At 43.2% G+C, this 25097-nt stretch overlaps 1 protein-coding gene across 1 annotated transcript in view; it reads left to right on the forward strand.

Annotated features, from left to right (window-relative positions):
- The window catches only part of OXSR1 (oxidative stress responsive 1), a gene marked incomplete at its 5' end in the record, with an annotated part of 109239 nt that overhangs the window by 61537 nt on the left and 22605 nt on the right, over positions 1-25097 (forward strand). The window contains 4 exons of the mRNA XM_019530093.1: positions 12438-12547; positions 15731-15832; positions 20112-20245; positions 22615-22663. Of these exons, the coding sequence (XP_019385638.1) occupies positions 12438-12547; positions 15731-15832; positions 20112-20245; positions 22615-22663 (395 nt within the window). The remainder of the gene's footprint in view (positions 1-12437; positions 12548-15730; positions 15833-20111; positions 20246-22614; positions 22664-25097) is intronic.

Raw genomic sequence — 25097 nt, forward strand, 5'->3', positions numbered from 1 at the left:
CTCCTGAGCTTGTCAAAGTCGGCTTTCCTGAAGTCAAGGACTTCTGTGTTGCTGACTGACTTGCCAGCTTTACGGCGGATGATGAAGGTGATCAGCTCATGGTCACTGTCATCCAGCTTCCCATCGATCACTAGGTCACTGATTAGGTCATCCCCAGTAGCCAGTACCAGGTTGAGCAGCAGTTTGCCTCTCGTTGGCCCATAGACTTCTTGAGTCAAGTAGAGGTTATCTACGCACAAGAGAAAGCTTTGCAACCGCTCGGATTTTGCTGAGTGATCCTCCCACGATCTGTCCGGGTAATTTGAAGTCACCCATGACAACCATGGGCCTGGAGCATGCAGCCTCAGCCAGTTCCTGGGCGAAGTCCTGGTCAAGCTCAGGACTTTGAGTGGGAGGTCTGTAGTAGACCCCCACCGTTGTGTCCCCTGTGCCATGTTCCCCAGAGATTTTAACCCAGAGGGTCATCAGCTTGCAGGGATGTGTAGCTTTCCTTGACGTAGAGAGCTACACCCCCGCCCCTTTTATCTACATGATCCCTCCTGTACAGGGTAAAGCCATTCAATACCCGTGGTCCAGTCATGGGTGGAGTCCCACCAGGTCTCTGTTATCCCTATGACATCATTATTATTTGCACTGAGCAGGAGGGCGAGCTCCTCCTGCTTGTTCCCCAAGCTCCTGGCATTTGTGTACAGGCAGGCAAGTGTCCCCTTGGGGGCTCTTGCCTTGCCCACAGATTGTACCAGGGCTGGGGCAGGGGTGGGCTCCCTTAAGTGCCTTGGCCTGCTGGCTTTACAAGGGTTGCTCAGCAGGCCAGCAGTGGCGGTAGTCCCCCTGTCCTCCAATGGGCTTAGTTTAAAGCCCGGTGGAGCAGGTCAGCCAGTCTAAATTTAGTCCAACTTGATTTTGGTGGACAAAGTTGGAGAATGTGTGGTTGCTCTTACTCGTCTTGCTCCAGTGTGCTATTTTTTCCCCCTTGGAGGAAGCCAAAATATGTTCTAATCCAGATGCGAGCTCCTCCCTGACCCTGTCCTTCCAGAACCACACTGTCCTGTAATGCCTATTCAACCTTTTTAACACCTACCTTTGGGGGTAAGGGTGCAGATCTGGCACTCTGAGATGCACAGCTGACTCTTAACCCTCCTTTTTCACCTGGAAATATCCCTTTTTTCCCCACTTTACGACTTCTCTAACCTTTTGTCTCTTTGACAGACCCTCAGCTGCTTGCATCTTCCTGCAATATGCCCAAGTTTTTGGGCACCTAGAAGTAACACCTAGAAGAGTGTTACTTAGCTGTTGCCCCTGCTGCAAGGTGGTATGATGCAATATTGCAGAGCACTGCTTTTCTGCGCAGAAGAGAAGCCTGGGTCCAAAATAGTGTAGCGCTTTGAAACACAGGGCTTCTGTGTGAAGCCTGGCATAGCTCTGCTTTTCCTTAAATGCTCCCAGGTCTTTTAATGCCTGCTATTGTGTTCTAACAAAGTACAAGGAATTCATCCCATGTAGCAGCTGATAGTAAACTGGGTATGGTCTTGTTCGCATCTGAGCTTATGATACGTTTCAGTAATGATCTGAGATGCAGCAGTTTGGATCATTGCTGCGCAGGATGTGAGGTTCCCTCTATTTGGGGAGCTGCTGCCAATGGTGGTTGCGCTCTGGGAATGAGCTGCTACTTCTGTTCCTGGCCTGTGGAACAACAAGTCGCTTAATATCTATGTACTTCACAGGGCTGTTGAGGCTTAATGTTTATAAAGTGCTTAGATGATAGGTGCTTCAAGGATATATTTCTTCTCTGCTGGAGGGTTCTCAATAGAGCAATAGGAAGTTTTTAAGCTGAGCAGATGCCCTAATTTTATGTTAAAATCTCTTGCCTAGGATATTATAGGGTTTGATGCATTTTATGGGACATCTGGATGTAACTATATTCATAGAATAATTTTTGGATTCATCTGTGTGTTCAGAAGCCCAACTTCACCACACTAAAATCCAGAATTTAGTTCTGTATGTGCTATACAAACTTGACTCTGCAATACCCTTTATGACTAGGGGGAGAAATTACACGTGAACTGGTAAAAGTGACAGAAACCAGGTCAAATATGTACACAGCAGCAGTTCAGTGCACATAAACGACTTTCAAAGTCGCCAAAACTGGTTTAAGATGAACCTGGTTGGACATAGTATCAGACTTAAATGATTTAGGTTAAATTGGTTTACTGAATGTCTATCCCAGATCCCCCCTCCAGATGCAAGTTAACTCAAGAGTCTCCCAGCATCCCAGGATGCTTTGCACCTTCTCTCTCCCCGCCCCCCCAGGGTAGGTGGACTAGACTTGGCCAAGCTTGTCTGCTGAGCGGGGAGGCGTGCTTTAGCTTCCTGCAGCTTCAGCCTGAGCCGCTGCAGACATATATGGCTGCATTTCCAGAATCAAAACTGAATGTCCATTCACTTGCTTAGTGGTTCAGTCTATGTAGCTTAGACTAACCTGCAAAGATTAAATTGATTCAGCCTTGGGCTTTTTGACTGTCTCTACTTGGCCTACAAGGCATAGCTATAAAGAGATGCAAGGACCTGTTTTAGGACCTTTCATGGAATAAACTTGCGGCAACAGCTAAGCAGTGCAAGGTCATCCTCAGAGAGTGCTTTCCCCTTTGTGAAAGCAGATGTCAGTCTGAAGGAAACTCACTTATGACTGAATACCGGGAATGATGCTGAGCTGATCAAAACACAAAGTTCTGTGGGAAATTCCAGCGTCCTGGTTTTCCCTCCAGCCTGTCTTGGAATAAAGTGTCTGCATTTCTCTGAACTGTTTTTTTTCATCTTTAAAAAAAATAATTTCAATGCCATCAAAACAACCTTATCAGACAGCTTTTTCAGCTGCATATGTATTTCACTTATTTTTTTTAATGTGAGAACCATAAATCATCATTCTAATTTTTTTACTACTACTAACGATAGTAAACAGAAAAGCATGTCAGTGACTTTTTGGGGTCCAATTTTGATTAAATTGTTGTGTGAAGTGCTTCAATTTCGGCACAGTTTCCTCAGTTTTGCGCAGAAAGCTACTTTTATTCAGAAAGTGTTGAGCAGCCGAAGAATGTACAGGCAGTGTCAACCTGTACAACACCCCTGTGGAAGTTGGCTCACAGACCATAAAATAACATCCAATAAATAATAATGGTCAGCTGGGGATAATTGATCTCATTTACTTTACAAATTAATCCTCTTCCTTTCCTCCAAAAACATTCAGTCAACCCACAAATAAATCTCTGGTTGTGCAGGAGGTATGGTCTAATCTTTGGTACCCTATTGTCTCCCATCAAACTGTAGGGGGGAAGCTTGTCGCATCTCATTTCAGGTTAAACAGTAAATTCAGTGGGGCAGAACAGCTGCTGTCTCTGTGCATGGGACACTCGGCACGATGGAGCCCTGCTACTTGCTGGATCCCTGAGCCTCTACCCTCATACAAAATCTAATTATTTTTAATCTGGTATCCTGGCTAGTAGGAGCATCTTCTAACCACTGGTATCAGCAGCCAGCATCCAAAGTAAAGCCCATTTTTGCTGATGCAGCTGCAAAAAGCTTGCGAGGAAGCTAAAGCTCTCTTGATTGATCAGATTCTGTTTGTAATTTTAAGTTGCCAAATGCGGGTTGAATTTAAAGTGCAAGCTGAAGTAATAGAATTAGGATGGGAGATTGGAGGTGTAGCCTGGAAGTTGCAAGATGCATTTGCTGGAAGTATGACTGCTGTGCATTCACATGGCCGCCTCCAAAAACATGGAGCTTTTACAAAGCCTCTCTCTTTTACTTGTAAGTGAATCTGCTAATTTTAACTGCCCACCCCTTTTTTGCCTCTGAAGTGCATAACTGCCAGGCAGTGCCATTGCAGTGCCATAACATTGCCGGTAGCAGACACAAAGATGCCCAGTTTGCCTAAACTTGACTTTTTATTTATTTGAAGAAGTATTAACTTGGGTCTGGGACCCAGTGGCAAACCATTGGGTATTTGGGAGTTGTAACACATAGAGGTTTGCATGAGTTCTGCATACTAGACTGATATCAATCTACTTACGGGAACACATCTTTGCTTTCCTAGATACCATTGTTTGCCAGTCTTCTGACCATGGCTGTGGTATAAATTGAGATAGCTGCGTTCTTTTATATTCCAGCCTTTCCAAAGTAATTACTGTATTTTTATTGGAACGCTGTCTTTGCACTGATGTTTAGACTCCAGGGAGCCAGCATAAGCTGTCCAGGCAGAAGCATCTTGCTACAGTACTATAACTAGTGGCAAACCTCTTCCCAACGTAGAATAAAAGTAGGCCTGAGTAATGCCCCGAATCTTTTACCAATGCTCTAACTTATGGGTGTCTAAAATGTGGTCTGGGTGTTAGATCTGGCCTGTGGAGGTAGGTCATCTGCCCTGTGGCACTTCTTTCTAGGGGAGGTGCAGGGTTGTGGCATTACTTGGGTGCTGGCCTCACTGCTGAATTTCTGCAATGAGATCTCTGTTCGGATCCCAGTGCAGCATCTGGGGAAGCAGCAGCGGTGTTAACTTCCAGGGAGGGCTGCCTGAGTTCAGGTGGGCTGTCTTAGCTTGTGAGAAGCCCCATAGTCCAGATCCAGCCTACAGGGCCAAATGAGTTTGACATCTTTACTTGAACTCACGTCTGGTGCTCACATTCAACAGAGGCTGCAGGTTCAGAGTTCATCGTTCCCCTTGCTCTTCATTATTGCATTATCACATGTAAAGCTGTCATCGATCTCTTAATGTTGAATTGTAGTAGAGTCAAGTATGTTGAAGAGCCATGTGTGTTATGGTGAAGGCGAATTGTTTCTCTCTCCCTCTCCCATTTGGCAGACCTTCATTTTAAGACTGCTGTTGTCCCTGAGACTTTTTAGCTAAGCCATGTTTTAAGCAGTTTAAAATGCAACTTTTGTGCAAACTCGGCTTAGATAGGCAGCATTGCCTAGTAGTTAAAGTAGGCTTGGCCTTCAAACAGCCTGGGCAGCATCCGACTCACTAATTGATACTGGGCAAATTGCCCAGCCTCTTTCTTTCTATTTATAAAATAGAGGGCTGGGCAACACTTGTGTAACTTTCCATCCATTCATGCCAGCTCACTGACAATGAGTCTGTTTCTGAGTGCCCATCATCCATTGCACTAAAATACCAGTCTGCAAACACTGAACCACATGGGGTTCAACATTGCCACCCCCTTTTTATATCTTAACAGATTGAAGCTTGGAAAAGCTAAGGAGTTGTGCAAGAGCTCTTGTGATAGTGGGCCAAGCCAACTGTCTGGCATCGTGATTTAAGACCTAATTCATCATTGGCTGATGTGACCCTGGCCTTGATTAAGTTTTTTTCTGAGTCTTAATTTCCCCACTTGTAAAATGAGACTATTATCTTTGTTGCCTTCAAGCCATTTTTAAAGAGCCATGGAGGAGCATAAAATGAAATGCTTTGTGATATGTACAGGTCATAGAAAACAGGCCTGGAAGCGAGGTAAAGAAATCCTTCAGTTCAACTGCGTGCCCCCCAGTTCAGGAACGATTGTACTTAAACCATTCCCGAGAGAGACTTGTCTCACCTGCTCTTAACTCCCAGTGACTGATTCCATCGTCCCCCTTGGAAAGTCATTCCAGTGTTTAGTTATCCTACAGCCCAAAAGTTTTACCTGCTGCCTATCCTAATTCTCCCTTGTTGTGATGGAAGACTATTATTACGTGTCCAGTCTCTAGTGGATGTGGAGAACGGTGTATGACCTTCCTCTTGGCAGTCATCTTCTGACACGTTGGAAAACTTGCTGCCTCCCCCCCATCTTCTGTTCCCTAGATTTAACAAACCCATTTTTGAGTCTTTCTTGCAGGTTAATGGGTTTTTGGGGGTTTTTTGTTTTTTTTAGAACTAGGATGTCTTTTGTTGCTCTCTTCTGAAATCTCTCTAGCTAAATCTCAGCTTTCTCCAAGTGTGGTACCCAAAAATAGACACAGGGCTGTGGTTTAGGCCTAACCAGTGCTGAGTAGAGCAGAAGAGTCACTTTTTGTATGTCTTCCTCATGACACTGCTCTTTATACATCTCCATATGGTGTTGGTTCATACTCAGCTTGTGATCTGCTTTAGCCTCCAGAACTCTCCTGCCATTGATATGAAAATCTTTAATGATCTGCCTGCATTATGCCTGTCTAATGTAGTGCAGTATAATTGTAGTTACAAAGATAGCCAATCTTTTGTAGTCGGCTTCTTTCAGGGCACATTTTGTACCTGATCTTGTTAGCTGCGCGTGCCCTCTCTGAAACTTGTGCAATGTCGAGGTCCGTTCTATTAAAGTACTGTTGACCTTGTTTGAGAATCAGAAGGTCCAAAGCTTCTTTGGGCAGGGAGGGCGGTGAAGGCATGGTATTGGTTTTGGTGGATGCACTTTTGAGATTATTGCAAAAACAGTTCACATTGGAAATAATGTGCATAGCAGTGATTAGCTGTGTTTAACCTTGACATTCAATTTCTGGAAATAACTAGAATTGTCAGTTCCCAGCTTCCCCTGTTTCAGTATTGGGAAAGCAAATTCGTGTTGGTAAATCAAGTCCCACTACACATTTACTGTCCTTTAAAGACGGTTAGATGAGTGGTCAGGATGGGCCAAAAAATACAGATTTTAACTTTTGTCTAACTGCTTGCCTTTTACCATTCCAGACTTGATTCTCCATCTGTAAATTGTGCTTTCTCTTGCACTTGGCAGGTTTAATAATCTCCAGCGATCAAAGTTCTGAGGTTGTAACAGGAAGGCATTTAATAAGACCAGAGCTATTTGTCCCTGGGCATCAACCATGCAAGGCAGCAGAGGGGAAGCACTTGAGCTGTTGGCTCTTTCAAAATGCTTATACCTCCGTCTTTCCAGCTGTGCACCTCTGCCTGTTTCCTTGGGAAATAGCATCTTCCTTACCCAGGTTTAGAAATAACTTTTTGTTTCGGTTTGGTTAGAAGGCAGTATATGTTTCTTAAGATAGTACGCTCCGGTAGAATCTGATGTTTTTTTAGGCCTGATCCAAAGCCTGTTAAAGTCAATGAGAGCCTTTATGGTACTGGACTTCAGATCTCATCATAATTAGCACATAATCCATGTTTTCCAATGGCAGATTACTATTGTTATAGGATGTAGTTTCAATTTAGCTGTGGCCATTTTTCAAGGTTAGATGCATGATATTTTTTATTGTATTTTTTTAAGATGACACTTCGGCTGGGAATGGGCATTTTAGGGGATAGATGTTTTCACTAGCTGATTCCTGTGCCTTGAATGAACCATCTCAGCATCGTAAGCTGTCAAAATCTATTTCAGTTAGCGACTCACTTATAGACACACCGGCACCTGTTGCAAGTCAGTCATAGCACCTCCCACTTGGATTGATGAATTGTTTAAACTGATTCCTGTTCGCTCCAGCACTTAGACTTCTTATTTCATTAAAAAAAAAGTATGGATTGCTAGAACTGCCGCAGCAATTTGTATTTTGACAGATTGGGTGTCTGAATGCTAGGCATCTTTCCAAACATAAGCCTACACTTTCATTGATGACTATATAAAATCCCTCAAAAAAGATGTGATGTAGAGTAACAGTAGGACGTTGGTTATATTATGGTAATTTAGACAGAATCTGGAGTATCTTTTTGTCCATTTTGTCTATAAACCCACATGAACAGAGCTGCTTCTAGTGAGTTATGCGACATGTCAGCAATATCTTTGCTCTGTAACGTATCCAAACTTATCTTGCTGCCGGGGTCTTTGGGTAATATCGTTGATCTGATCCAGTTGAGTAGGCCATCTCCAATTCTGCTTCCACAGAAGCAGCCAAAGGATGGTGAGGAAGGGCATTAGTTAATTAGGCTTCTTCAGAAGTCCTGGAGATTTGGACTAAGAAATGCAAGGGGCATCACTGCTAAAGAAGTGTGGAAATGCTGATGTCCTTTTGGATCTTATTGCATTTGGATCCCCACAGCAACTGTGGTAACTGATGCTGCTGATATTTAGCAAGTAGTTAGTGGAAAGGTGTTGGGCCTTTACTGTCCACGGTAGTAATCCAGGTCTTTCTAGCCATTGAACAGTGTTGATTAACTCTGCTGAAGCCCTTAAACACTATTTTGGCTTCAGCAGAATGCAGCAGCTTGTCTAATGCAGTTAGTTTCCATGAAACCCAGTTGGCTCATGCTGTTCACTTCCAGAATAGACTAGTTTGTTATAAAGCTCCACAGCTGTGCAAATTGAAACTCTTCCTGTGCAGTGTCTGAGATGAGAGGCTTTTATGCTGTGTGGTATTTTATTTTATTTTTTTATAGGTGCATTGCTGGGCGTAGAGGCATGATACAGTTGTATCACTGGAGGTCTCTCTATCCCTCACTAAGGCTCCATAATTAAAGTTCTTAACTAAAAGATAGGTCATACATAGATTTCTAGGGTTGGAAGCGACCTGGCAGATCATCAGGTCCGACCCCCTGCTCTAGGCAGAAAAGAGCGCTGGGGTTAAGTAACCCCAGCCAGATGCCTATCCAGTCTCTATCATGTAGTCTGACGGTCAGAAAAAAAATGAAATTTTTGGGGTGATGTGAGGACTTTGTGATGCTCGACTTGCTTGCTTATAAAGTTTTTTAATAGATTATTTATGGAAGGCTCAGGTGGGACAGTGGAGGAACGGGAAAGGTCTTATATATGCAGACTATTAAATATGTAGACTGTGAATGCATCATCCAGCTCTGCACTTTCTCCTCTGCTTCCGTGTAAAAGCAGCAGCACTTAAAGAGGAAAAGAAATCAGCCTACAATAATTGCCTACTACTTACATTTTTTTTAAAGAAGGCAAGAAATCTTGGCACCATATATCTTGTCCTTTTTATCTGCCCTTTGTCTTGGTCTGTCAGGCATCTTGCATCCCATGAATTTCCTGTGGCTCCCTCGAGTCCTGACAACATTGGCGTTGAAAATAGACTTTTATTCAGGTTCAATTTCATCCCTTCCGGGTGCATGTTTGACATTGGCAGTGAAATGAATCCAATCGCACGTCTATTTTACAGGAATCCAGGCAGATTCAGTGATGCAGCTGCTCCTTTCTCAGGAGAGAAAATAAAATTCTAGCTCGTGGGTAGGATTTTAGTTAATGTTTTACAGATGCTTCTTGAATAAGTACACACTCTTCTTTAAATGCGGGAAGTGAATAAAAGTAGCAAGATGGCATTTCAGGAAATTGATTGCTTATGGTGGTGGCTTTAAAACAATAGTGCGCACAGTTTTTGCACTGGCCTGTTTCAGCCAATTGGAAATGAGTAAAATTGATTGGAAAAACATTGAATAAATCAACCATATAATGGAATCCAATTGAATTCCACTAAGACTTTCTAGTGACCTCAAAGGACAAACGCAAAGGCAGTATTTCAAGATGGGCTTTATAAACTTGTCTTGTATTTGATTTGAAACGTGTCGAGTGATGTGTGCGCTTGCACACTGCTTTAAAGAGCCTGTGTTTTTAAAGCCAGAACAATTCTGCCTTGAATGGCATTTCCTTTACTCTCAAAATGACTGCATGGAAACTTGAGCTAAGATAATCTTACCGTATTGTGATGCGCTTTATTTAAAATGCGTGCCCAGAGTATGTGAAAACTTCTCTAAAACAAGATAAAACTCTATTGCTAGAATTTTAAATTGCTACTGCATTTGAAAACAACAGGTTCATAAGAACCCTTTGATAAAGGAAAAACATCTGAATTGCTATGTGGCATTGCAAGTGATTTACCAGGATGATTTTATCGTATTAGAAATCCTGTGGTTTAAACTAAATGCACCTAATTTTATCATATCTTGTTGTGGAACCGTATCAGATTTTGCAAGTTAAGCGGAGCAGGAACTGGTCAATAGTTGGTTGGAAGATATCAAAGGGAAGCACTGTTATAGACTGCAAAGTGGGCGATTCATTAGGGTTATGGACATGCATACTGGAGCAGCTTCAGAAAGGCAGTACCAGTTGGTTTCTAATTGTTATGTGTGAACAGGAGGTGAATGATACAAATGTAGCAAAACTGGCCCAGCTTTAATATTGGGTGAAGCTGTATTAAAACGGGAACAGTTCTGAAACATTTGCCACCCTGGCTTGTCTGTGTAACAATTACAACTGTTGGTACCTTTTGGAAACTGCTCCAAATATATATGTCCAAACTCAGACGGTGGGAGCCAACCTTTTGTGGCAGATGTGCCACAGATTAGCTCTGTGCCCTCTTCAAGTTATGCCAATCCCCTTCTGCTGCCTGATCTGCTGCGCTGCGTTTTGCTCCATGCTCCGTCTGCCACTGTGCTGCTGTCACCTGCCCCCCCCCCCCCCCCCCCCCCACTGTCTACTACAATTCGACATTGAGAGATCGAAACAGCATCGATCATCTCTGGAGCTGCCAACTCCCAGGTAGCAAAGGTAGAACCACGGACCAAAATACTTCAGCAAGACCCACCCCACCCCCCTTGTTAGCGGTGCAGCACTTCTGTCCATGTAGTGAGCTGGCCTTTTTTGAGGCTCTGTGGAATAAACAGATGAGCATGGATTTAAAAACATATATAGATAAAAACAGGGCAAGTCTAAAGGAACATTAACTGGCTTTTTCTTCATTTGGGTCTAGTTTTTCCATGTATACATGCACCAATTGAGGCAGTTCTTGTATGTCTTCCTCTCTCGGTGTGGTTGTGTGCTCTGTTACCAAGCGGTCCAGAACAGGAAAGCTAAACACACAGCCTGGAGCAAGGGCTTAGGAAGGCTCTTCTCTGCCTCTGTTGTGGTCCCTTCATCCCAGGGAACGTTTCCTAGATCTTTTCGGACCAGCGACTGTTATGTTGCCAGGATTGTTTGTAGCAGCCCTTCCTTGCTCTCAGTACAGAATTTCCTATGCCAGTCCAAGATGGCTATAAGGAAATACTGTTTGATTCCAGTAACACCATCACTTTTATCACTGGTTTGGGAATTGCTTGTTGGCTCCAGGTACCTAAGTACCTAATTTAAAGTGACATGATGAGTAATTAACAATATAGTTGGCTTGGGAGCACTGCGTTTAAAAGAAAAGTGTTGCCCATTCAGTTGGCATGATGAAATCATGTGGTCCCAGTGATACTTTCAGAATTTACAACCTCTAATCCTTTATTCGAACATGTAATATTCTAGTGGTCCTGATGATAGGAGAGCATTCCAGTTGGACAGAATACAAATCGGTGTTGTTTTGTTCTACTGACTCTGCACACTGCGCAAAATAAAGCTCCTAGCTATATCTTTGAGGTTGCAGAAGCACAGATATTGGATAGATCCAAGATGAGGGGTGCACGTTTTTTCAGGAAGTCTTTAGGATAAATAACTTTTTGTAGTCTGAGTTCATGCCTCGTTATTGTTAGAGAATTATTGACCTCAAAAGAGAGCGGTGATGCCAACTAGAATACGGGGGACATCTGGACTAAAGCAAGTTGCATTCCTTGATAAGAAAGTTAATAGGCATATGCTCCATGTCTGCCCCTATTCATCTTATTGTGATGTTTATAATATCATTAGGAGCTCAAGGAAGCTGGTGAAAGTAAACCCTAGCTGGTGGGGAGTTACTTGAGAGAAGATGAGTGCAGACACAGAAAGGGAAAAGAAACAGAGGAGGACTGGGAAGGGGCAAAAAATAGTTGGGATCATACCTGTACTTGCTGATACAAGTACAAAAGAGGATTGAAGAACAGAAGGTTATTGGAGGCATGATATCTGAATTTTGGTTACAGTGTAGGGGTCACCTTGTCTTTGTTCATTGTGTGTATTGAATCTGCTATTCATGTTGCTGGTGGATTTGCTGCGGAGTGAGAAAACGCACTGTACTCAGGCTCACATCCACAACGAAAAAGGGAGTTTTATGTACCCTATGGACTCAAGTAGACAGGTCTCATCTCTGGTATGGACACTTGGCACAATTACTACAGTAACTTGCCCTAGATTTGCTTTGTAGTGAAGAGCAGACACGTGATCAGCTCTTCCAAGCTAGGTGACATTAGAGCTTCTAATCACTAAGCAGTGGGGATCTAGTTTACTGTGGAAAAAATAGACTGGAGAAGCAGATATACAGCTGAGATGCAGCATGATTTCACTGATTCACGTCTCACTTTTTGAGGAGTAACTTTACACCCAAGTAAGGTGACACACTGGTAAAAGGCTGTATGCTGTTTGTCCTCTCTACTTTTATCCTGGAGTAAATGTCATCATGTATCTCCATCATTTGGATGATGAAAATTTGTTCTTTAGCTAACTTCTCTCAGTTGATCATTCTTAGTTCTTTGGAAATCTCTTTGTAAAATGTTACTATCTTGAATGTAAGCCATAGCTGAGAATATATATGTCCTCCCTTCAGGATGCTTTCTTTGCTAAAAATTTTCCTGTTTCCCTTTGTGATTTCAGACTTTGGTGTTAGCGCATTCTTAGCCACTGGTGGTGATATTACCAGAAATAAAGTGAGAAAAACCTTTGTGGGCACGCCTTGTTGGATGGCACCGGAAGTCATGGAACAGGTAAATATTTCTACCAGGGATCAAACACTTTAAGAGGCAAAAGAGGCAACACATCTACATTATTTATGAAAAGCTTTCTTGCTGAGGAAGCCTGGCTTCACATGGATGTCCATGGTGAATATTTCTGAGGGTGCCACTGCCCATAGCCAGTTCAGCATGGGTAGTTTCATTACAGTGCAGTATAATTCTGGACCCACCTTGTCATTGCAGACAAATTTGAGCACTCTCGGTTGCAGGCCACCCTACCACTTACGTACAAGTTAGCATCCACTCTTATTCATACCTACAGCTGATGAGATCCGGGGCTGTTCCTCAGCCAGACAGTGGTGATAGTTTTGATTCAGTGAATATAGCTGCTCAATTAAAATGGTGGTTAGTGGGCAGGGTGGAAGGTCATATTTGGTCCTTAAACAAGTGCCAGTCTGTTTTCCTTGCTTCTGGTTTGATGTGGGAGGAAGAATGCACATGTGCACATGCATGCACCTGGAACTTATTGGCCTGGTAAATTCTCCAGCCCTGCCGAGGGCCTAGCTGGCATCTGTATATCTTGACACAGCTGTGGAGGCCTTAACAGGAGCCTGTAGTTTCTCCCTGCTGTTCTGTAAATTGCCAATCAACAGGTACTGGAAGTAATATCTGCCCTTTCCTAAGTGGATGTAGAATAGCAGGTCAAAATGTAGCAGCACTCAGTTGGGCTTCTCTTGACTCTGCCCGCATGTGTCTGTGGTGGAGAGTCATGGAAAGAGATTTAAGAGGGGAAACCTGAAAGAATAAAGTTGTTTTACAAAGGTCTTTACCCTGGAGAGTCATGTAATGAAAGTGAAAAGACTTTGATTGCAAATATTTAGTGGTTCTTATTGGGGCACAACTCCTGGAGGCTTGCAAGACCTTGTGCAGGCTGTTAGTGTAAGTGTGTCGCAAGAAATTAAATGGCAAACAAGTCATTAAGTGGGAGATGGACTTTCAAAGGCTGTTGGGAGCATCCTGCTGTTTTCCAGCAGGTATCACTGTGAAACATTATTTCTGGGATTACAGCTAAAAGGCAGAAATGAAAGTAGTGTATATCCTTGATTGCACAGAAAAAACATGTCCCATTTTTTAAATTTATTGTGAGGTCATAAATGTTCTTTAATAGCAGTTAGACATGTGATACCCTAGCATTTCTTGTTTGTCAGTCAAAATATGCAGTTTCCAAGTATAGTCATGTTTTGCTATAGATAAGGAGTAAAATTTGCTGGCCTAAATTCATGAAATATAAACAAATTAAGGTTATTGTTGTGTTTTGGGTGAAAATCAAGGTTTCTAGAATTCTGAAAAATTGCTAACCGCTTTATATTTGCACACAGTGATTATATAGTACAGAGGAGGACCAGTGCTTTATACTAGGCATGACACAAAGCAAGCCCCACACTGTCCTCGAGTGCCACTCCAATCCCCGTTTCTTGCCCAGTCCATTACTCCTCTTTCTGCTCCCTGCCCTATCTGCTGCTGTTTCCTGCTCCCTCGCCAGTCTGTGCCACATACAGTATGCCTCACATACAGAGGCCACCCCCATTCATTTGTGGCAGGCATGCTACAGATTGGCCACCCCTGCTATAATACATCTGAAACTTGCAAGTGGTTAAAATATTGCAGGATGTGTGCAACGATTACAAGTTTAGCACTGCACTTTGCTCCCGGTTTTCTTTTTGGCGATAGTTTAAATCTAATTCTCTGCCCTTATTGCTCCATATGCAGCATGAGGCAGCTTGTGGCACAGAAGTTTACAAGAAATTTTTTCTTCTCTAATCTAATCTTGCAGCCTCTGCTCCTCTTCCCTTGCTTGCTGTCAGGTACAGCTCTGGCTTCATTCTCTCCTGGGCATGGGGCACATGCAACCTCCAGTCCCTGCCTGACCACGTGGCAGTAACCGCTTCAGCTCAGGATGTTGCTGAGCTTGCATGTGCTCTGTGTCCAGGAGGGAATGGGGCCAGAGCGGTGCACCTCCGGGGGGCAGGCAGAGGCTGCAGGGAGCAGGCGGTATGGGCGTAGACACTGTCAGGGGAGGCAGACTGAAATGGGAGCAAGTGGTGGGGGCTGCCTGTCCCCCTGCCACTGCTGTCCATTGCTGCAGTGGTGGGGAGGATGAATTTAAGACGAGCTTCCAATAATTAGATTGTAAACTATGGAAAATGCTAACAAATGTATAGATTTCCCATGTGTAGAATCTAAAAACTGGGGTGTTGGCTTACATCCAAAGTCATCTTGGATTTGGGTATATACAGTATTGCTTTATCTAGCGCTAAGAAATTTGAGCCTACTGGCTTTTTCCAGTTTGTTCTCGTCTGTTCAGTAAGCAGGAAGAGCAAACAATTCCAATTGGGCAAAACGCTTGGATTTTTATAGCTCTGGCTGAAGTGTGTTTTTCTTTGCAGTGGAGAAAGCTAGTTAGATGTCAACACCTAATCTGTTTCTAGTGAGGACTTTTGAGGGCATATGAAATTTGTGTTTTTTTAAAAACAAATAAATAAATAAAATAAGGCAAATACTAGATAGCTTTACTGAACAAAGCCATCCTGTGCATCCTCAAGTGCAGAAAGTGCTAATGCCTACTAAAGTGGAAGACAGTTGAACAGAAGGCAAAATATTAGGTCTTTAATGATTTCTATTAAACAGAAGGGAGGAATCTGTCAGGAGGCTGGCACAGACTTACAATGCAACATTTTTCAGACTAGTTTTTGGAGTGGAAGCGGTTATAGCCGAGTTACTCGAGCAGTTGCCTTGAAGGTGCTAGCGAGGCACGTGACGGGGCTGGCGATCCGTTTCCTAGCAGTGCCTGTCTGTTTCGGTATAATGATTCTCCAGGTTGGTGCAGAAGCCAAAGCCCAGTTGAAGGCCATGCCTTTGGACCACATGGCTCTAACCATTGTTTGTTTGGTGATATATGAGCCATTTTTGAGCCACAAATGTGGTCTACCTGATGTACCATCTGAGTGAAGCCAGTAAGGAACTTGGAGGAAGAAAGGCATGTCTTTCCTCTGGGTATGGTTGCAACACCAGCTGGAGTTAATGGGAGATGTCTTCTAGAGCACTTGAGGATAAAGAAAAGAGACCGGAAAAATGTACAAGCTCCATTGCATGCCTTGGGGTGGTGTGGGGGAGAAAATGTAAGGTGTGTGTGTAGTAATGTCAGTTGTTTTTCAGGTCAGAGGTTACGATTTCAAGGCTGACATCTGGAGTTTTGGAATCACTGCTATCGAGCTAGCTACGGGGGCCGCTCCGTATCATAAATACCCACCAATGAAGGTGAGCAATGATCTTCAATTACTCACGTTGACACAAAGCAGTATTATTAGCATTTCTTGAGGCCGTTTTAAAGGAAGCTGTCAGCCCAGTTATTAGACTTCCCTTCATGATTGCACGTGTGACACGCCAGAAAACAGTAGTTTTCAAGGCATATGGGGAAGTGGTTTCTAAAATTAAGCAAACTGCTTTACTTGTGTGTGGGCTTCCAACAGTGAATAGTTCTGTTCAGATCCATATGTTTTCTCTGTAGAGGCTGTGAAGGCTGTCTCACACTTGCCTTCTATAAAAGCAGCAGACCAGATGTTGGTGGACTAGAGAACAATCAGTTGCATCAACAGCATCTGATAAGGCATCTGGATAAGGAGTCACTAATTTTTTTCTTTCCCTATCATATCATTTCTCCCCTTCATCTCCCCATAAACTCTGGCATTGGTTGCTATAGACAGGTTTCTTAAGGTGCTTGTAACTTCTCTGCACCAGCACTGAAGTGTCTGTCACCAGAATCAGTATGGGATATATGCAGAGATTATCCTTTTGGTATAAAATTGTGTAGGGGAATCCACTGAAGTCAAGCCTAGGAGTGATGATAGCCAAGTGCCGATGCTGCTGTAGTTAGTGAAGAAACCCTCTCTGTGGCCTTTTAAGTCATTTTAAATCCCTGTGTTTAATCGGCTGACTGAAGCACTCTAAAATGTCACAGGATCATACAGGGTGGGGTATGTGCTCTGAATTTGGCCAGACTTGAGCAGGTGGCTCTTGAGAGACAGATCCTACGAAAACCAGCTTTTCTTAAAACAGGTTCTGCTACTTGTGCACAGGCATGGGAATGAAGCCATGGCTTGGGTTTTGCCCCAAATATGACATTTCACCTCGCTAGCATTTGTGGGAGAGAAATTTGAGAAGATGTTTCATACAGGTGCAATCCCAACATCATGAAATAAGAGACTTTGTTGCTTGGTTGTTTTCTTTGAGCTGGGTGGTTCAGGGGGAAATGCAGTGGCCATTGAACCTGGTGTGTGCTCAGCCAGTTCTTCAGTTCAGTTCAGTTCTTCTTGGGACAAACTGGGCCAGTGGAGATAGAGAGAAGGAAAGCAAGTTGTTTCCTTGCTGCCATCTGCCCCAAATCCAAGTATTATTATTTGGGACAATTGTAATGCGAGTACATGAGAGGTTGAGAGGGCAGTCATACTGTTTTGGGACAGAGAACAAATGATGTTTGGGGAGGTGCAGGGGTCTTAATGGAGCACCAGTGGAATGAGGAAGAATAGTTTTGGGTAAGGTTGAGGGAAAGGGGGGTGGAAGGTGGGTATTTGGGGATGGGTGGGTTATAGTGGAAGGAAGGAGGGGTTGATACGGGTTATTGGGGAGATAGGAGGAGTAGAACAGTGTGTGCTGGGACCCGAGACCCTGTCTCTTTGCATCTCTTTTCCCACCCACCATTGTGAGCCATGGTTCTGGTTGTTTCCAGCCCTCTTCCTTATTTTTGTGCATCAGAGGAGAGCCAGTATGGTCATCCCTCCTTACCCGCATCACGGGGTCCCTGCTTGTCTGGGAGTGTCTGAACCACACTCCCTACTGCCAGATATGCACTCTGCTCTGGAAGACTGTCCTTCTAAGGATGGGCAAGACCTGCTCCCTTCCCCCTCATGCGAGCTGTGCCCCAGTAGTGCAATGCAACGTTCTCCTTGTGCTCTGAAAACCAGGACATGCAAAATTGAAAGGCAGTGCCTTCAAGGGTGGGTATTCAAGCCACACCTGAGTGTGGTGGGGAAGTGTATTACCTTCTTGCCACACTTGCACTTTGAGCAATGCCCCAAGCTCACATGCTCACTCTGCCTTTGAACTGTACTGAACAGGACTTGTATACGCACCTGCTTTTCAGCCAAACTGTCAGCCTGCTCCACGGAAACAATGAAGTTTTACAGTCCCGTCACTCTTATGTACATGATGCCACTGGTCTTTCACCTGTCCATTGTTAAATGCTTTCTTCTTCGTAACGGTTGATGTGGCATGGCAAGAAGACTCCTGAGCTAAGGCATACCGGACTCCTCCAGGTACCCACACATGGAAGGAGGTCTTAGGACTCACACTGCCAGAGAAGGACACGGCCCATCCAGATGAACATCAGTCGTAGCTCTGCCAAACTGTTTCCAGTAATCCCTCTCTACTTCAACACGCCCAGATCTTAACTGAGTGGATGCCATTTGAGTTCTTGCGGACCATTCCCATAGGCTGTTGTCAGCCCCAGGGGGGAAGAGTAAAGGCTGCTTCTTCATATCTTAGTTTTCAGAACTTTGAATTTTGCCCTTCATAATGCTGTAGATGTGACTGGCTGGAGCATTAGCCTAGCTGGAGGCTGCAAGTTGATCTCATGTCTGTTGAGTAGCCCAAGTAAGATGAGCTGATGGTCTCAGCCTTGGGTATTCAAGGTGGGTGACTTGGTTAATTTACTTGGAGAGGTGGCATTTCCTGTTATAGGTTCTGGCGGGTCTTGTTGCTGGATACCATTTTGAAGGGTGACTTAGAACAACATCTTCGGAGTCCAGGATCTGCGTATTTAATATCTTTTTAGGTGGGATTGCTGAAGGCTGGGGGAGGTTTGCTCCAAACCTACTCTTGTGCAGTAATGGAGCAGCTTGGATAGAGAGCAGTGGGTTTGATTTTTAATTTTGTTTGTTTGTTTTGCTTTTTGCTTGTTTAAATCCACATTTACAAAACAGGAAGGCTTTTCTACATGCAACCTGATTTGAGGAAAGGTATGATGGAAGTAAATGAAGCAATGCAGAAGGAAGGTGTTGGAAGAGAGAGAGGTGGTCTGGAATGAGGACAAAAGTAACCGCTTTTTAAGATGCACATGGTTTCCTAGGGCTTTGGACTGTAGTCCAGGAGGTCCCTTCCTTCCCTGTGTTCCTGCTGTACAAACTCTTTTCTCGCTTCCCATTGCTTGCATTGTCTGAAAAATGTTTTCTCTTCATCCTTGATCTGTGGCATTGGCATTGTAACAGCTGCCTCTTGCTATACAGCATGATGGATTGTGCTTTTTGGAGCCTTTGGACCTCAGAATATTTCTGTGTGATGGGCGCTTTGTTCAAGTAACAGGCTGATCCCTTTATCAGATGCATTTGGTGAACAAAAGACAGGCCTATTCCGCTTCATACACTCCAGATTGTCAAATCTGTGGCTGGAAATTGTATTGCTGCTTTACAATGCTGGTCAAATTTCTGCAAAAATGGCAGGATTAGTGCTGAATTAGGCAGGTTTTGTCAGGTGGTATTTAATGAAAAAAACATTTTCCTAAGAACAGTTTCGTTTTAATAGACGCACTTAATTATTCCGACTTTCATGCATAGACAAAGTCTTGAACAGCTGTGCTGTTTGCAGATCAGTTAATGTTCGTAACAAAGCAGCCATGAATTCAGATCAGCCACTTCTGCTGTTGTCAGTAGTACTTTCCCATTCGACTGTAGATGGTTGGTAACATTTTTACACCAGTTATTTTGGACTGGGCTCGCTGCATTCAAACTGCAAGTTCAGACTTTGTTTATAAATGTCACTAGGCAGCAATTTCTATTTTCATATTGTCACTAGAAAATGTAACTTCCATTTTCATTAGCCTGTATAATTCTGTCTGAATTGATGGGCCATTGCTGTTTTACAGCTGTAGAAATGTCTTCAAATATATTGTGTGCTGGTTCTCTTTCTAAAATTGGCATAGTCTGTACAACAGTAATGACAAGTGAAAATGGAAGCAAGGGCAATTTTTTTTCTTTCATTTCGAATGCCTTTGCTGCATTGAGTTGAATAGAAGAAATCAGTTTGACCTGGCAGGTGCATGGGGTGGTGAGAGCACGAGTTTATCTTATCTTCCATGTGGCCTTTCTGTTTGCATTAATAATTAACACAATTTCTGACTGGCTCCCCACTTTCTCCTAAGACTAAGAGACACCTTTGGGCAGATCAGGAGAGAACATTTGAACCTAAGGTCTTGCGTGAACCATCTCAAGGCACAAATGAGTAGGCTTGGCAGAAAAACTGTTGCCCTTCTGCCTTCCTTCGAGGCTGCACCATGCTGGTGTGGCTGACCTAGACATTTGCCCGGACCTGGCATTCATCCCGCAGCCTGTATCTTTTTAAAGTGTAAGGGGTCATGATGAGCATCGGCAGAAAGCCTCACTCTGCCTTTTTGCAGGGCGTTTATACAAGTGCCGTCTCTAACACCTGGCTCTTCAGGAGAATTTTTGGTCCCCCCAGACGTTTACAGTGGACTTGATTCTTTCAGGTGTTAATGCTGACACTACAGAACGATCCCCCTTCTTTGGAGACTGGAGTGCAAGATAAAGAAATGCTGAAAAAGTATGGGAAATCATTTAGGAAGATGATTTCCTCGTGCCTGCAGAAGGACCCAGAGAAAAGGTAAGGGTGTCCCCATCGCTACCTCCACACACGCACATAATTGAAAAACCCAGCACATCTCGGTCTTCAAAGCTGTTGTGCCTGAGATACCTCTATAGTCTCTGAGCTGCAGGTGAATACAGAAGGCTTGCTGTGTAATGGTAAATTTTCCTTGCTATCCTTCTTGATTAACAAAGGTAAACTATTCAGCACTGTGTGCAAGTGGCTAGACATGCACATGTCCCTGGTGAAGTAACACCGGCTCCATCTAGGCCACTGTTCCCCAGTATCATACCCCCTGGAGAGTTCATTGTAGTTCCCATCTTGCATCTGGTTAAAACTGCAGTGGGTTTTTTCTGTCTCAGTAATAACAGGTTGCCTGCTGCATATTTACCTGAGGAGCTCTTCAGATAAACTTCTGTTTTTAAATTCATAAAAACAGGGATGGATCAACTAGCTTAATTATGAGGAGTATTTATTTATGGAGAGTAGCAAGGTAAAATGTTGGCAGCTGATTTCCCTTGGTCTTCTCTCTATACATATCCTTTTGAAATGTCCAGATGCACTGGGTTTTAAGTCATACTCACTGCAAATAAGCAAGTTTGTTCTGCATTGTGAGAAGTGGAGCAGAACATGAGCTTATGGTTCCCAGGTTATTACTGTTGGCTTGTTTGGTGGTAACTTTTAAAGCCTCAGTCAAGTTCTCTGGTACAAGGCCACATTTCTACAGGTAAAGCTATGACGGTGCTCTAATCTAGGAATGCTCACTAACCATCGCCAGCTCTGGGTCGCCTGCCTCCTCTGCCCCCCAACCTTTCCCTAGGTTGCTAGCTCAGTGCAGAGTGGCTGCTGGTAACAGCCCATCTTGAAGGGAAGGCTTGAACTGAAATGCATCTTTGAGGTGAAGCCCTTGGGTTTACATCCTCCATAAATTGCTCTGAAAGAAGTTTTTCAAACAGAATCATACTTTTTTTTATCCTCCAAAATATGAAGGTTATTTTTAATAAACCACACGGTAAAGAAGCATAAGCATTTATGGAGATTAAAAATAAACCCTCTTCATCCCCGGAGTCAGCAGGTCATGGCTGGGGAAGATTAGGCTTTTCATACAGCACTATAATTAAGGCTCTCTTTGATTCCCCAGTACAGCGGAGCGTCGCTTTAGGGCTCTATACAGCCTTGATATAAATGGCATAGTTTTTTATAACTGACTAAACTTGACATGCTTAATGAACCTGATGGGATTCCAGGCAGAGGGTGGTACCAGTTCCTCCGGGTTTGACTCTCATTTCTTCCTTTTTTTTAACAGCATGATCATGTACATGATGAGCTAGAGCTCACATGGACTGGGATTAAACATTACCGCTTTTTCACACATCGCATACTTTTCTCTCCTTCCTGCCACAAACACCCACCAGTCTGAAGTGAGCATGCAGGTTAGCAGCCAGTAATCAACAGCTTGGTGTTCACTCGAGGAACTGAGGCTCTAATATTGCCAGTTGTTCTGTGCAGGTATAAACCCACTGCTCTCATGGGAAGCTAGAGGTCTGCCTACAGGAAACAGCTTGTATGGCAAAGATAGTACCAGCACAGATTTACACCCCCACTGCGGAGTTTATTGCAGCTGTAGAAGCCTGGTATACCCTGAGTGAACAGGAGAGGAGTGTTTTGTAACACTGTTTTAATTAGGAACAGGAGCTTCCCAATTCAGCTCTCTTTTAGCATATTATAAATTGTAATACTATAGTTAATAAAATGCTAGTAAGGATTTAACTTCAGCGTGTCACTATTAAACACAATTGCTTATATTTCTTTCAGCAGTGTAAATTATCCTTTCACAGAGGTTTGCAGCTTGTGAAAACCCCTGCGAACCCTTGACTACATCTTTGCTTTCCCACGTCTCAAGCACTTAATATGCTTAACTTTATTTCTTTCCCTCCTGATTTTTGACCTTTTCCATTTGGCAAAGATGGATCATCTCATTTGGTTTTAATGGAACTAGAAAAAAAGCTCTTGCTTAATGGTGCAACATCAATATTGCACTGTTCCCATGGTAGTCTGATCTTTCATTGTCACTTGACGCAGGACATTTCTCTGTGATCTCTCAAAAAAAAAAAAAATAGATACCTTGAAATACTTGAATTCAGCATCAGAATGTGAGTAGTTTTTTCTTGACAAGTTTATCTTTTTAAAGCAGGGTAAACCAGAGCCACAGCTTGCCTTGTGCTATTGGAAATGTGTTTTAAAGAAAAGGCCAACTCTACTGTAAGGGTGCGAACTTTACTCGGCTTTCCTTGTTGTAAGCAGGCTGCAATCGTGGGGCAAGCCACAAGTCAGTTGCCTTCAAAAGCAGCTTTTATAACCATTTTTTTCCTCCCTCTTATTAATAGACCAACAGCTGCTGAACTTTTAAGACACAAATTTTTCACGAAAGCAAAGGTAGGCAAACACTTCCTAATTTTTGTCACTCACTGTTTCCAATTGGTGGGAGCTCTGTTTAGGAAGAAGCATGTTGGGTGGTATAAATCTTTGCAGGTCTGCATTTCTGGCTGATTGTGTATGCTGACTAAGGGAAATGGGTACAATAAAATTGTTACTTGATATCTCATAGTGGCCCTTCCTGAAAGTTATGATGCAGAAAATCTTAAGAGATTTAACATCGTCCCTGGGTTTCTTTCCTTTCTCTCTGCTTATAATGGCACATTTCTGAAGGTCCCACTGTGGAAGCAGTAAATAAGACTAACATTTTAGACATCTCTAAAAACCAGCCTGCTGTGCCTTCTTTAAGTAATGTAAGGACTGAGACTGCCCAAGAATTTCCAGCAAATGTTGTGCCTCCCATACAAATAGCATAACTCCCATTTCTAGCTCTGAAAATTCGCTTGCAAGAAATCAGACTTTAATTCTGCCTCTGCGTCATGGTTGAATATTTATGTATTTCTTGCCCTAGACTTTTTGGGCAAAGATAACTTTTGAGGGAAGCAGCACTTAAAGGGAAGAATTCCCAAGATGGATGGAAGCGATGCAATATTTCTCTGGTTGCTTTCAAACTTCAACTTTTGGCTGGTTCATTGTCCCAAGGTGTATGGACTGATGGGCAGAGGGTATACGGAGGTGGTAAAATGACGAATGCCTCTAATTTCAGGGCGAACATTCCCTGTATTCCAGCTCTAGCAATATCATTTAATTATGAAAAGGCCTAATGAAGCTGTTCATTGGTTGGGTTCTGCATTTCTTAAATCTTCCACATCTGACTAAGACTGATTGTTCTGTTTATTGCTTGTAAAACCTTCACCCACATTTTTATTGAATTGCTCTGAAGGAATGTATGTCATAGAAAATTAGTGTTTCCACACATAAGGGCAATGTTCACACCAGAACCTCAAGTGAAACGTGTATGTTGATTTGATTTTTTTTTTTAAATGTATGTGAGATATTTAAGCATCATTGGATGTGAAGCTTGACAGGGTGTGTTTTTTGGTGGTGGTTGGGGTGAATCAGAATCACTATAATCATGTGTTTTGTATACTGAGGGTGAAGTAGATGCGGTTTTTAGAGAGAGGTATTTTAGTTCAGATTTTAGTTCAGAGGTAATCTAGTTCAGATTTTGTCCAAATTGCAAGCAGTATGCAGCACATTATAAATGGCTTGTGCTGTTTCCAGTGCTACTCTATAACTTTTTTTTTTCCTGTTGGAATTTCTGGGTCAGAATTGGACTGAACTGTTCTGCCCCTAGATGCTGATATCTGCTGGCTAGAAGAGACCCCTTTGGGACAACAAAGGAAAATGGGTGGGGGGAGGAGGGCGGAAGCTAAACTTACTTTGGTGTTGGCTGAGGAAATAGAAAGCCTTTGAAAACTGATGGTATGGACTATGCCAAATACAATTCTGCAGACCTCTGACTTGTTTCCTGCAACTTTTTTAACTTTTATTTTCTGGGGACAAGTTGTATTGCAGGAATTCAGTAGAATTTTAGGGAACACAAACCTGGCGTTTTCCACTTCTTAATCCCATGTCACTTTACAGGAGGGACTGTCAGTCACTGATGAAAAGGTACTTGGGATTAACAGGGGGTGTTGATTGTAGCTGTGTTGGTCTAAGGACACAGGCAGACAAGGTTCTTTGGGTAAATGAACATCTTTTATTAGACCAACTGAATAGCTGGAAAAATTGTTCTTTGCAAGCTTTTTGGGCACAAACACCCTTCAGACGTGGGGAGAGTCTCCTGTTGTTTTGTGTTCTCCTGGATGGAATACAAGCCAATATGCAAAATGTAGGTTTGTGAAAATGCAAATGCGTGGCAGTGAGGATCAGAGGGATGGGAGACAATAGGTGTGAGGCAGGCAGGTGGTGGTGGTGCAGGGAAGGGGATATTGACCTGCTGATAGAACATAACTGGCAGACAGGTTACCTGGGGTTATTGGGTGGCAGGTAGGTTGTAATGTGCCATAAATCCAGTGTCTAGATTTAGTCCATGATTATTTATTTATTTATTTATTTATTTATTTATTTTTTGCACCCAGTAGATTTATGAAGTGAAGTTCGTAGGCTTGTCTATAAAAGGTGTTTTGTAAATTCCCTTTGAGGATTAGAACAGAGGTTGGAAAGAGAGTGGTTGCCTTGTGAGAAGTGTGCACCCGCAGGTAATTGGGTATTTTTGTCTCTGATAGATTTCCGGTGTGTGTTCATTCCGGTACGCAGTTGTTTGGTTTGTCTTCTGTATTTTCTATCGTGGCATTTAGTGCAGTGGATGAGAGATTACATTTCTGGAGGTGCAGCTGTAAGATCCAGGAATGGTGATGGTCCTGTTGCGGGGTGTAGTTACGGTGGGGGAGGTGAAGAAGTGTTGGCTGGCAGGTTTTACATTTCTTGT

This window comes from Crocodylus porosus, unplaced genomic scaffold (genome assembly GCF_001723895.1).
Source record: "Crocodylus porosus isolate Cpor-Errol unplaced genomic scaffold, CroPor_comp1, whole genome shotgun sequence".
Taxonomy (NCBI): domain Eukaryota; kingdom Metazoa; phylum Chordata; order Crocodylia; family Crocodylidae; genus Crocodylus; species Crocodylus porosus.